This window comes from Nerophis lumbriciformis, linkage group LG30 (assembly GCF_033978685.3).
Source record: "Nerophis lumbriciformis linkage group LG30, RoL_Nlum_v2.1, whole genome shotgun sequence".
Classification (NCBI taxonomy): domain Eukaryota; kingdom Metazoa; phylum Chordata; class Actinopteri; order Syngnathiformes; family Syngnathidae; genus Nerophis; species Nerophis lumbriciformis.
The window spans coordinates 10,763,502-10,777,586 of NC_084577.2; the positions used below are offsets into that span (position 1 = coordinate 10,763,502).

The 14,085-nt window shown below is 41.5% G+C and overlaps 1 protein-coding gene across 1 annotated transcript in view; it reads right to left on the bottom strand.

The window, feature by feature from the left end:
• Nucleotides 1-14,085, bottom strand: part of ngef (neuronal guanine nucleotide exchange factor) — a 91,649-nt gene that overhangs the window by 8,590 nt on the left and 68,974 nt on the right. The window contains exons 11-12 of the mRNA XM_061925542.1: nucleotides 7,669-7,832; nucleotides 7,426-7,584 (exon numbers count right to left, since the gene is read on the bottom strand). Coding sequence (XP_061781526.1) covers nucleotides 7,426-7,584; nucleotides 7,669-7,832 — 323 coding nt within the window. The remainder of the gene's footprint in view (nucleotides 1-7,425; nucleotides 7,585-7,668; nucleotides 7,833-14,085) is intronic.

Here is a 14,085-nt window from a genome sequence, read left to right on the forward strand (position 1 = left end):
ACCCCCTAATCAGAATGATTTCTATGGTGCTCTTGAGGAGTGCTTAGCCGAGGTAGACAACGTGGAGAAAATTATAACTGGAGATCTGAACACAGATATTCAACGCAGAGATGCGCCTGTCTTCAAATCTTACAGCAAACTTTGTAATCTGCACGGTCTCACCCAGCTAATAACACTACCCACAAAGGTGTGTGATTCCACCCAATCAACCATAGATCTCATTCTCACATCAGACCGGCCTAACATAAAAAATAGTGGGGTCATGATCTGTGGTCTTAGTGACCATTATCTAACCTTCTGCATCCGCAAAATAGCTTAACCCAAAGCCAACGGCCACATAACAGCTCAAGCCAGATCCCTTAAAACATACTCCAGTGATAATTTCTACCTCAAACTGGGTGAGTGGGACTGGTCCCCTGTGCTCACGAGCAACCTGGTTGATGATGCTTAGGATCGCTTTAAAACAGCGTTCCTAGCGATACTAAATGATATGGCTCCCGTGAGAACAGTCAGAATCAAAGCCCACCATGGATGAATCCGGACCTTTTAGCTGCCATAAAAGACAGAGACAGAAAATACTCCGAATACCAAAAGTGCAAAATTGAAGTAGATAAACAACCCAATAATAACCACGAATCACTCCTTACAACACTCAAAAAAAATAGGGCAAACAACCTGACTAAATCCTTGAAAAAAAATTACATAATGACAAAATAGAGGAAAACACAAATAAGCCATGTGAGCTCTGGAAAATCCTCAATAACCAGCTTGCTGGCTGCAGCCAGAAACTTAAAACCAGACTCACCAACATCAACATCAAGGAGGAAGACTCCCTCATTACAGACAAACTGGAGGTAGCAAGCAGACTTAACACTTTTTTCACCAGCATAGCCACAACACTAGTTAACAAGCTGTCCGACCACTCTGGTCGCTTTGGTGTAGAACACATTAAAGCCTACTACCGAAAGCTAGGAGTATTCAACGATTTCAAATTAGAAATGGTCTCAGCTGACGGGGTGCTCAAAAAATTGAGTGCGCTCCACCAAAACAAGGCCACTGGCCTTGACAATATCCCCTCCAGATTCCTCAGGGACTCTGCCACCACCATTTTCCCAATCATCACGCACTTAATAAACCTCTCAATTAAACAAGGCCAAGTATCAAAAGATTTCAAGATAGCAAGAGTAACTCCCCTTTTAAAAAAGGAAGCAAATTAGAACCTGGTAACTACTGACCTGTTTCTATTCTCAGTTCCATTTCAAAAGTAATGGGAAAAACAGTTTATGAACAGGTCGATAGATACCTTGCCACTAAAAAACTCATGTACAAATTACAATCCGGCTTCAGAACTAACCACTCCACTGACACATGCCTTCTCTATCTGACCGACCACATCAAACATGAGTTGAGCGCAGGTAAATACTGCAGCATGGTCATGCTGGACCTTCAGAAGGCCTTTGACACCATGAACCCCCCCCCCCCCCCCCCAGTAAGCTGTGGAGTCCCCCAAAGCAGTATATTAGGGCCTTTACTGTTCCTAATATACAAAACCCGTTTCCATATGAGTTGGGAAATTGTGTTAGATGTAAATATAAATGGAATACAATGATTTGCAAATCATTTTCAGCCCATATTCAGTTGAATATGCTACAAAGACAACATATTTGATGTTCAAACTGATAAACATTTTTTTTTTGCAAATAATCATTAACTTTAGAATTTGATGCCAGCAACACGTAAAACAAGAAGTTGGGAAAGGTGGCAATAAAACTGATAAAGTTGAGGAATGCTCATCAAACACTTATTTGGAACATCCCACAGGTGAACAGGCAAATTGGGAACAGGTGGGTGCCATGATTGGGTATAAAAGTAGATTCCATGAAATGCTCAGTCATTCACAAACAAGGATGGGGCGAGGGTCACCACTTTGTCAACAAATGCGTGAGCAAATTGTTGAACAGTTTAAGAAAAACCTTTCTCAACCAGCTATTGCAAGGAATTTAGGGATTTCACCATCTACGGTCCGTAATATCATCAAAGGGTTCAGAGAATCTGGAGAAATCACTGCACGTAAGCAGCTAAGCCCGTGACCTTCGATCCCTCAGGCTGTACTGCATCAACAAGCGACATCAGTGTGTAAAGGATATCACCACATGGGCTCAGGAACACTTCAGAAACCCACTGTCAGTAACTACAGTTGGTCGCTACATCTGTAAGTGCAAGTTAAAACTCTCCTATGCAAAGCGAAAACCGTTTATCAACAACACCCAGAAACGCCGTCGGCTTCACTGGGCCTGAGCTCATCTAAGATGGACTGATACAAAGTGGAAAAGTGTTTTGTGGTCTGACAAGTTCACATGTCAAATTGTTTTTGGAAACTGTGGACGTCGTGTCCTACGGACCAAAGAGGAAAAGAACCATCCGGATTGTTATAGGCGCAAAGTTGAAAAGCCAGCATCTGTAATGGTATGGGGGTGTATTAGTGCCCAAGACATGGGTAATTTACACATCTGTGAAGGCGCCATTAATGCTGAAAGGTACATACAGGTTTTGGAGCAACATATGTTGCCATCCAAGCAACGTTACCATGAACGCCCCTGCTTATTTCAGCAAGACAATGCCAAGCCACGTGTTACATCAACGTGGCTTCATAGTAAAAGAGTGCGGGTGGGTACTAGACTGGCCTGCCTGTAGTCCAGACCTGTCTCCCGTTGAAAATGTGTGGCGCATTATGAAGCCCTAAAATACCACAACAGAGACCCCCGGACTGTTGAACAACTTAAGCTGTACATCAAGCAAGAATGGGAAAGAATTCCACCTGAGAAGCTTAAAAAAATTGTCTCCTCAGTTCCCAAACGTTTACTGAGTGTTGTTAAAAGGAAAGGCCATGTAACACAGTGGTGACATGCTCTTTCCCAACTACTTTGGCACGTGCTGCAGCCAAGAAATTCTAAGTTAATTATTATTTGCAAAAAAAAAAAAAGTTTAGTTTTTTTAGTGCATTCAATTGAATATGGGTTGAAAAGGATTTGCAAATCATTGTATTCCGTTTATATTTACATCTAACACAATTTCCCAACTCATATGCAAACGGGGTTTGTACGTAAACGACATGTCATCAGCATGCAACTGTGAATTGTTCCTGTTTGCGGATGACTCGGCCCTGCTGGTATCCGGCAAGGACAAATCACAGGTGGAAAAAAATCCTCAGTGCCGAACTCTGTAGAATTTGCACCTGGCTCGCTGACAATAAGCTATCCATACACTTAGGTAAAAGGGAATCCATCCTATTTGGGTCCCAAATCAACCTTAAGAAAGTCAGTGACTTCACTATTAAAGTGGGTGACATTGTTATCACCAGGAAAGATGAGGTCACTTACCTAGGTTCCATTCTAGAGGCTAATCTTTCCTGTGATAAAATGGCAACCAAGTTAATCAAAAAGGTCAACCAACAAACAAGATTTTACGACAGAACCTCCTCTCTGGTCAACAAAAGCACCATGAAGATTCTAACGGGAACTCTCATTCAACCCTTTTTCGATTACGCATGCACCTCCTGGTACCCCAGCACCTCCAAAACCCTCAAATCAAGACTCCAAACATCCCAGAACAAGCTAGTCAGGTTACTTCTAGACCTCCACCCTAGATCACACCTCACTCCTAGCCACTTCTCCAAAGTGGGCTGGCTACTAAGGGTGGAGGACAGAGTAAAACAACTTGCACTGAGCCTTGTCTTTAAAATTTGCTACACCTCCCTGATACCGAAGTACATGTCAAACTACTTCCATAACGTAAATGACCGCCATAACCACAACACCAGGGGGAGCTCCACAAACCACGTCAAACCCAGATTCCGATCTAACAAAGGTCTTAACTCATTGTCCTTCTATGCCACATCAATATGGAATGCACTCCCAACAGGTGTAAAAGAAAGGGCATCTCTCTCCTTCTTCAAAACCTCACTAAAAGAACACCTCCAGGCAGCTACAACCCTAGCCTAACCCCCTCCCCCCACTAAATCCCACCTCCAAATTTACCAAATGTAAATAATCAAATGTATATACTTGTTCTTATGCTTTCTGAGCTCACTATGGTCACCGCTTGCTGTACATATCCTACGAAGTGAGACCTTCACTGTTACAATGTCCATTTCTGAGATTATATAATTGTTGATGACTGAAGTGTGCTGATAGCAACCCAACCTAACCAACCCCGTCCCAACCCCCTCCACATGCCACCCCCTGGATTGTAAATAATGTAAATAATTCAATGTATATACTCTGATGATTAACTTGTGTGTTGACTGTATTATGCTGATAGTATATATGTGTACCATGAATTGATTAACGTGGACCCCGACTAAAACAAGTTGAAAAACTTACAAACTTATTCGGGTGTTACCATTTAGTGGTCAATTGTACGGGATATGTACTGTACTGTGCAAACTACTAATAAAAGTTTCAATCAAAAAATCAACCAATCTCAACAACTTGCTACACTGAATGGCACCCAGAATGGAGGAGCAGGTGTGATTGTTCGTAGTGAAGATGACATCCTCCACTCTTGGCATGCTGCCACCGGGACCTTTAGCAGCTCATTTCAATCTGAAAAATCTGACATGATTGCCGCCATCTCTTGGATGCATAAGTATGACGACTGGTCCTCGGTTTCTATCATCAGTGACTGCAAGTCCATGGTCCAAGGTGTTAGCAACCCCAACACAACAGACCCCTTCATAATACCAATCCAATCCTCCCTTCTCATCTTCAAAACGGACACAACTCATCTGGGTCCCAGGTCATTGCAACCTAGCAGGCAACGACCTTGCCGATGAACAAGCTAAATTCGGCTCCTCCCTCCCCCAAGATGACCATCGACTTGATCGATCAACCCACCATGCAATCATTTGTAGGAGATGCCTCCCTACCCCCTCCAACCATCCCCGTCTCATCTCCCTAACATCCCACAAACCCAACCCTCAAGAGGAGTCCTCGTCGAAGAAAGACCTCACCGACCTCAGCTGTTTCCGATCCAGTCACCACCCTACTCTCTGAAGCTCTCGTCAACTTGGCAACTACTTTGGTCAACTTTACAACTTCTTAATAGCGAGTCTAGCACTTCTGAGGATCATCCTCTGCGACTCGGGTGACAGCACACTGACGTCTGCTAGTTGAGGATTTTGTGCCTCATACTTTGAAAACAACATATATGAACATATGTGAACAAAATATGGGTCTAGACACAAAGACAAAAACACATAATAAAAGAAACCTTGTCATTAGAGGTTTTGATTGAGATTAATAATAAGTTATGTGTTTGTATTTGTCCCATTACAGTGTAGTAAGTATAGTAAGGTGGATGCACGCACAGTGATTTCCCACAAATTCAAACATTAGGGTCACATTTCTTGTTTATATTGGCTGAGTCTTGGAAACGTACCTTTTTGGGTCAAAACAAGTTTCTGTAATATTTAACACTACTTCAACCTGGACAACAACAGTTGTACTAGATTTGTCACATATTTCCTGAAATGTTGCAGTTAGTGTGAGCCCAGTATGCAGAGAAGACAAGCGATGTGCAGATAAAGGCGTCCTCCTAATAGGTACTAAGCAGTGGCTCAAACGAGGGCGCACACATGTGGCTGAAGCTACAGTCCCCGATGATCAATCAATCAATCAATGTTTACTTATGTAGCCCTAAATCACAAGTGTCTCAAAGGGGTGCACAAGCCACAACGATATCCTCAGATCCCCATCAGGGCAAGAAAAAACTCAACCCAATGGTATGACAATGAGAAACCTTGGAGGGGACCGCAGATGTGGGGACCCCCCCCTGGGGGACCGGTGCAATGGATGTCGAGTGGATCTAGCATAATATTGTGAGAGTCCAGTCCATAGTGGATCTAACATAACAGTGTGAGAGTCCAGTCCATAGTGGGGCCAGCAGGAGATCATCTTGAGTGGAGACAGGTCAGATAAGATACGGAAGTACTTACACTATACAGAAACACACAAATAGGGATGGAACAGAGCATGTGTGTTGTCTGGATCAAATGTATTTTATTTTGTCTTCGTGTTACTAATCTGTTTGAAGCGTGTCTGTGTAGTTTTGCCCATTCCTGTAGTTCCTCACAAGTGTGCATCATGAGGCTAACGGTAATGAGATTTACAGTAGTGTGAGCAATGATCATGGGGGTAAGAAATTGGTGGATTAACAGCAACTGTGTGCAACAACATTTCCTCTGAGGCGGTGTACTGGGAACAGCTCAGGGTTGCTCTGAAAGTCTCAGGCCAAAATTAGGCGCATGGTTGGCCCTCTGGAATCGTGAGCTTTACAGGGCCCCCTCGCTCCTGGTATGGCTGTCAGTAACACTTCCAACATGTCAGGTCATCAGCGGAGACCTCACTCCAGTGTGTCAATTGATAGTGCAAGAAGGAAATAACTCATAATATATCCATGTTTACATTGTTTTTGTTTTAACTGTAGTGCAGTTATTTTTTTGTTTACACTAAATCAGTGCATTTCAATTATCTTCTGTTACGCCCTCCCGAGGAAGAAGTACACATTTTGCGCCCCCTCAAACCCACCACTACTACTATAAATAGCATAATTTGTCGAGAAAATTGTTTTAAGTACACCTCTGGATTTTATGGTATCCTTAACATTGAAGAGTCATTTTGAAGTTGTATTTTATAAGATATTTTTATTTAAAAAAATAACCGAGAAAAAGGTAATGGATTATTGGGACATAAAAAAAAGACAATGTAAACTGCACAAAACCAAAAACTGTGATCACAAAACCATGATAAGATCCAAACTTTGAATTTTGTGAACTGTTCCACCCTTAACCACTAAGCATGCAGAACGCAGTGCCCCTGAAGCAACAAACATACACATTGCAGAATGCAACAGGAATGAATGAACCAGCAATGTACTGTTACGCTGGCAAATAAAACCTCCTGATTAACATCTCTAAAATCCTACAAGGGTAGGTGTGTAGCTCAGCGCTTAAGCCAGAGGTATAGTGGCTGAGAATGAAGGCAGACAGGAAGAGCAATGTAAAATAAGAGTGCTGGACAGGAACTAACCACAAAAGACATGAACAACAAAGTCCAACATGTATCATGACATGAAAAGCAGACCACTTTGCTTTCGCCCACAAGAGGACTCCAATGAAAACATGACTGTATTTTTCTTCCTACGAGAAAAGCCATAATTTTAACTTTAATATTTGAATTAATGTAAAAATTCCCCAGGACACCTAAACATGGTCTGAGACCAGCAGCTGCATACTCTCGGTCTCAGTAAATGTCAATATACAGTAAAATAAATAATGTAAATTATGTAACCCTAAACTACTGTCGTTGTCCATACATGTGATGTCACAGAAGTCTCTACAGTAGGCTATTGGATTCACAAACTCACATGCTTGAGGTCTTGAGCATGTAGTTCACTTGATGTTCTTCTTGGTTGTCCAGCAATTTAAGATTAAAAACATTAGCGAGTAGCTGGCCTTGGTCCTCCAGGTCTTCGGTTCTCAACATTGCCCGCTTACATGAGTCAAGAACTTGGAACCTGTCTCCGCTAAACAATAAGACAGCATTAACCTAATTTTCAGGATATGAACCAAGCAATGGTATTAGGTGAGAAAACGTCATGGATATTTACCTGGAGCTGCGCTTGGTGACCAGCAGCAGGTTGTTGAAAAGGAACAAGACAATTGGTTGATAGAGCTTGCGGCTTCGCAATGTCCTGGTGGTCTTGGGTCCTGCCATGAGCTGCACCTCACCCTTCTTTAGCAACCAACGGGAGTGGGAGATGATGGGTACAGACTGGAAACGGTAGAGAAACTTCAAAAATTGGATATACAGTGGATCCCCACCTTTTCATGATTCCGCATTTCTTATCCAAAATAATATTTTCCTTAATTGTGATGAAAACCAACCATTGTTGCCTTTTCTCTCTAAACAAGGCCGGTTTTTCCAGTGTAAGCTGATCTCAAAACATGAAGTTGGTCATTATTTATGGTTGTCATAATAAAATAGATAAATTGAAGGATGTCCCAGTCAACATTTTTGGCCTCCGATCCTGATCCAATTTTTTGGCATCTGAGCCAATTTCAAGTCCCGATCCGATACTTTGTCAATAGTTCATAGAACTGAAAATAATTTTCAAGGAGTAATACAACACATTTTTTCAAAAACATATTTTCATACATTTAGAATTTGCTAGTATTGCTGTAAAGCAGATGATATATCACATTTGTGGCTTTGAATGCTCCACACATTTTTTTTAACAAAATAAAGTGGGTAATGCACATGAACTAAACAAAAGCGAAAAATTATAGGCTCCCATTAAAATAATTTGGGTTTTGCCTTTAAAGCCTTAATGTATCCAGAGACTTACTCCTTGAGTTTGTAAACAACAAAAACGACCCAACAAATTATTTTGTAATTATAAGAACAAGAACAAGAAAATAAAATGATCGCAAAACCTTTGACGGCTTCTCTGCTCTTCTCGATCATTTACTTTCTCATTTTCCTTTGACTTATCTATCTTTATCCGCACGCGTTGTCCCCGCCCCCCACATGCACAGAGGCCACATCACCGGCAGCGCAAGCAACAACACTAACAGGTGGACTGCTCTTGTGCGCTCTAATAGAGCAGTCTTACACTCATTTTACTCATTAAACACATCAACAAAATACAAATAAATGTTTTTTTCTAGTTTTTTTTATTTAATCAATCAATATACTTTGTTTATCATTATCATTATCATTTATCATCAGCCGATAACTGCTCAGTGAAAAAATGCAAATATAGGCCCCCATACATGATCAGGATCGAACATCTCTAGTGATGATAAGCAAGCACGTACATAGCGACTTAACGGCATGACATGGACACTCAACCTAGACCCCTTAAACAATGGCGATTCAACTCAGCCTTACTAGCAGAAGACCGTTATAGGAATTTTCTACACGATCAAATTAAGTGTTTTTTCGAACTGAACGACTCACCAGAAATTGGAAGAGGTATACTATGGGAGGCATCTAAAGCCTATATTAGAGGTCAACTTATCTTTTGTTTCAAACCTAAATAAGACAGAGACCATTCAAATCACTGGGCTGCTCCGCAAGATTAAGGATCTCGACGATAAATACGCTTCAAACCCAGACCCGACACTGTATAACGCCTTCGCCTACAAACTGACTTTGACCTTATGTCTGTCAATAGAGCGAAATTACAACTGCTCAAATCCAGACAACGATTTTTTGAATCTGGGGAAAAAGCTGGCAAGCTCTTGTCCCACCGGGTCAGGGAGGAAGCATCTTCGAGGCTAATCACGTCTATTCGCTCTAACACAGGAGAACTACATACTGATCCAGCTAAGATTAATGAAACATTCGCTGCATTTTATACAACGTTATATACTTCAGACTGCCCCCCTTCCTCAGGTGAGCTGTTTAGCGATAAAACATTCCCCCAGATAGAACGTGGGGCTGCGAGGGGCCTGGGCCAGCCCATTAGTGTCATTGAGATCACAGAAGCCATCAAATCCTTACAGAGCAAAAAGTCACCCGGCCCGGATGGCTTCAGTGCAGAATATTACATGACTTTCTCCAGTGTTCTTGCTCCGGCTCTAAGAGACATGTATAATGAAGCTTTTCTGCAGCATCGCCTCCCAGAAACCTTATCGAGGGCCACCATTTCTCTCATCCTAAAAAAAGAGAAAAAACCCCTGCTTTGCAGCAGCTATAGACCAATTTCACTCTTAAATGTAGATCTAAAAATTCTATCCAAGGTTCTCGCTCTCCGGCTCCAAAGGGTGATGCCTTCCATCATCTCGTTGGATCAAACAGGTTTTATGCTAGGCCGGCAATCCTCACACAACACTCGGCGCCTCCTAAACATTATCCATTCGCCAAACCCTTCGACCCCGGAGGTGGTAGTGTCCCTCGATGCGGAGAAAGCCTTTGACAGGGTTGAATGGGAATATCTATTTGAAGTGATGGGTCAGTTTGGTTTTAACGAAGATTTCATTCTCTGGGTTAAACTTTTGTACTTGTCCCCAGTAGCTTCGGTACGTACAAATAGTACACTATCCGCCCCAATTTTTCTAAAAAGAGGCACTAGACAAGGTTGCCTATTGTCTCCATTACTGTTTGCTATTGCAATAGAACCCCTTGCTCTTTGGCTGCGCGCGGAGGCGAGCTTTAAAGGTATCACCCGGTTGGACACGTTGCACAAAGTCTCGCTTTATGCGGATGACCTGCTCTTGTACATCTCGGACCCTGCTAGCTCACTCCCGGTAATATTTGACATTCTGGAGCGGTTTGGCACAAACTCTGGTTACAAACTTAACTACCAAAAAAGTGAGCTGTTTCCGATTAATTCCTTAGCTAAACAGTTACCACGATCTTTAGCGGCATTCAAATGGGCACATGACGGGATTCATTACTTGGGAATCCTTATTACTCCGGCTATGTCTGATATGCTCCGGGCAAATGTTTTACCTCTAATTGAAAAGAAGGAGAAGAACTTTGCCCGCTGGTCTGTTTTACCATTATCTCTCGCTGGCCGGATCAATCTGATCAAGATGATCACTCTGCCTAAATTCCTTTACCTTTTTCAACATATCCCCATATTTATTACTAAATCATTTTTCGATAAATTAGACAAATCAATATCCACATTTTTATGAGGGGCCGGATTGGCTCGAATCCGCAAGTCGGTCCTACAATCTCCCAAATCTGAAGGAGGGCTTGCACTCCCCAATTTCAGACAATACTATTGGGCGGCTAATGTACAGAAACTCCTATACTGGATGGATGGAGGCTCTCAGACCCTCCCGGCCTGGGTATCCCTTGAAACGGCAATCCCACACTCCTTATTACATTTTTGCTTATGCTCATCACTCCCTTTCACATTTAAACTTGAAGGTGCAAACACCATTGTATCGATCTCCATTAAAATATGGAACCAGCTACGAAAACACTTGGGTTTTCAGGGCCCATCTATATTGACCCCGCTACTTAAAAAACAATTATTTAAACCTTCCCGTACTGATCCCGCATTCATGACTTGGCACGATCATGGTATCACCACTGTGAAAGACCTTTATGCAGACGGAGTGTTCTCATCCTTCACTGAACTCTCTTCCAAATACGATTTGCCGAACTCCCACCTTTTTCGTTTCTTCGTAAAGAAGCAGTTCCCACACTTTCCAAATCGTCCTCCGGAAACTCTTATAGATACATTGTTATCTTTGAGCCCTAATCATAAAAAATGTATCTCCGTGTTATATACCTCCTTAAGTTCAGTTGCTCCAAACTCTCTATCAGTGATAAGAGCCTCGTGGGAGAGCGATTTTAATACCAACATATCCGATCAACACTGGAACTCTGCCCTGAAACTGGTTCACTCCTCCTCAATATGTGCCCGTCATAGTCTCATCCAATGCAAAGTAATCCATAAAATTCACTACACTAATTCAAAACTATCCAAAATCTACCCCACTGTTAGCAATACCTGCAATAGATGCAAACAATCTCCGGCTGATCACGTCCATATGTTCTGGTCCTGCTCTAAACTATGTTCCTTTTGGGAGGACATTTTTGACACAATTGGAAAAGCATACGATCAAAACTTTCCTCCCAACCCATTATCAGCCATTTTTGGCGTATGCCCCGATAACATGTGCCCTGTACCACTTTTACGACCTTGCTGGCCAGGCGATTGATCTTGTTTAATTGGAAGCTGGCTTGCCCCCCATCACACGGCCGTTGGATTAGAGAGGTTCTCTACAATCTAAAACTGGAAAAGCTTAGGTTTTCACTAAAAGGCTCGGCTCAAGCATTTGAAAGCTCATGGAGTCCTTTCTTGCTATATGTCAACTCTCTTGACTTATGCCCAGACGGAGATGAGGAATAATCTCCCTTTTATTTATTAGTATTATTTTATTCTATTTTTATTTTATTCTTTTTATTTTTATTTTTTTTCTCCCTCTCTCTCCTTTTCAGCCTGTCTGTCTGTCTCTGGCCTCTTATGTGTGTGTATGTGTGAGAATGTGTCTGTGTTTGTCGTCTTACTTGTTATATACTGTAATTGTGCCATATGTCCCTCGTTGGTGGGACCTGAGTGGGGTGGGAGGGTGGGTGGGTGGTTTGGGTTTTAAGGGAAAGGGTGTGAATAATTTACTGACTTTAAAATTGTACTGTTTCGACTTGCACTTTTCTCTGTCTATTTGAAAATGGCAATAAAAAAAGTTGGAAAAAAAACAAAACATTAACCACTTTATGCTACATACTTGTTCGTGTTTGTTTTCGTGTGGTTACGGCGGGCAGGAACCGATCTTGCACATTAAAGCAATTTATAATTAATCACGTTCTTGTCCTCTTTATAACGTTCAAACTGATATTGCCATATTTTTTACCATCTTATTGGAAGGTTAATCACTTTTAACTATCTCAAACAAGTAAGCAAAGAATAAAATTGACTCTTAATGAATATTGACCGTCTTGAACTATAGGGTTGGATGTTTTTTTTGTTGCCATTTCTTTCCAACAAATTCGGTATACTAGCTGCTTCGTCTGTGTTGATAGGCTAGTCTTGCTCATTCAGTTTGACGCAAAAAATATTATCGGATTATGACGGGCATTTTAATGCATCACACATTAAATCGTAATACTTTACTTCGACATGCGCAGAACCTAACATAAACAAAAAAGTTGGTTATTGTTTGTGGTATGGCGCCATCTTTTGGATGAGTTTGCTCACTGCAAGTCCTGAAGAAGCAGTAGACTTTCACTGAAAACACACATGGATTTGTGAATTTCTGCTTATCCGGATTATCACGGTATTTATAATTGTTTTCCTTCTGTTCACTACCTTTTTTTCACCTCTCTTTTTTAAATGAAGTTGTTCTATGCCTTTTATGTTGTGATTATGTACGGGTTACGGCGCGCCTTCATCTGTATGTGTTTGAGGCTAGCAGTTAGCATTTGTAGTAGTTGAAATGTCGTGAATAAAACTGATCGTTAAGCCGATAGCTGAATCCCTTTTTTTATTGTTACGTTGACACACACTCCAGACCATACTTTTGTTTTTGCTACGCTCCTTTTAAAGCAACAAACTCAACAGTATATTACGCTATGTTTGTACATGTTGAATGGGGGAGTCAGCAGGAAGACAATCGCTTCATTCCGAGACTATTAAATTTAGTCTCCCTCCACCACCAAAGTATAGCTGACATCGAAAACATGCGCATTAAATTCTAAGCGGAATTTCGGCATAAACCACCCGTCTTGATCGGAATTAAATTTTGATCCGAACGTGTGTTATCAGGACAGAATATTCCGAATTGCATGTTTACGTGAAGCATTTTTAGGGTTTTAATCCGATTAATTGTGTCCATGTGCACATAGCTAGTGACACAGATTGCATATGACTGACAAGAGGATTCGCTCCCTTCATTTAATTCAGCTATTGAACAAACACATTCAGGTGCTGAGCATGATGCACAGAGGGAAACCTCTTCAAAGTTTCAGAGCAAAGTTAATTTATCATTTAATTAATTGACTTATTGATAATCGGCCCAGGCCAATTAACACACACACGAACAGAGGATTCTCTCTCCGTAATTCATCATTGTAATGATGGCCTTCTTATAATGACAGCTGCACATCCATTTGTGCGTAACTGACTGTTGGCACGCAAAAATGTATGGAAAATATTGTTCTTGTGAATTTTTATGCCCACTATTTGTGGGAGTTACATTCTGTGACAGCGCTTAATATTGTAAAAAAAAACAAGAATCATAATATGCTGATATAGATGCAAAACAATGGCCGCAAAATAGTTTCAGATTGGATAAATCCCAATGCAGCTACTAAATTATTACATTTGCATCCCCTTCTCCCAGTACTGTGGGCGTTCTGATAATCACCATACAGTATATCCTGCACATACATGAAGACATGTACACTAAGTGGATTGTGTTCACTAGTTTGCTCATGTAGGAGACACAATCCACATTGTACAAGTTTAGTAGATCAATCAGCTGTGCGTGCGCTAGCAAGTGTT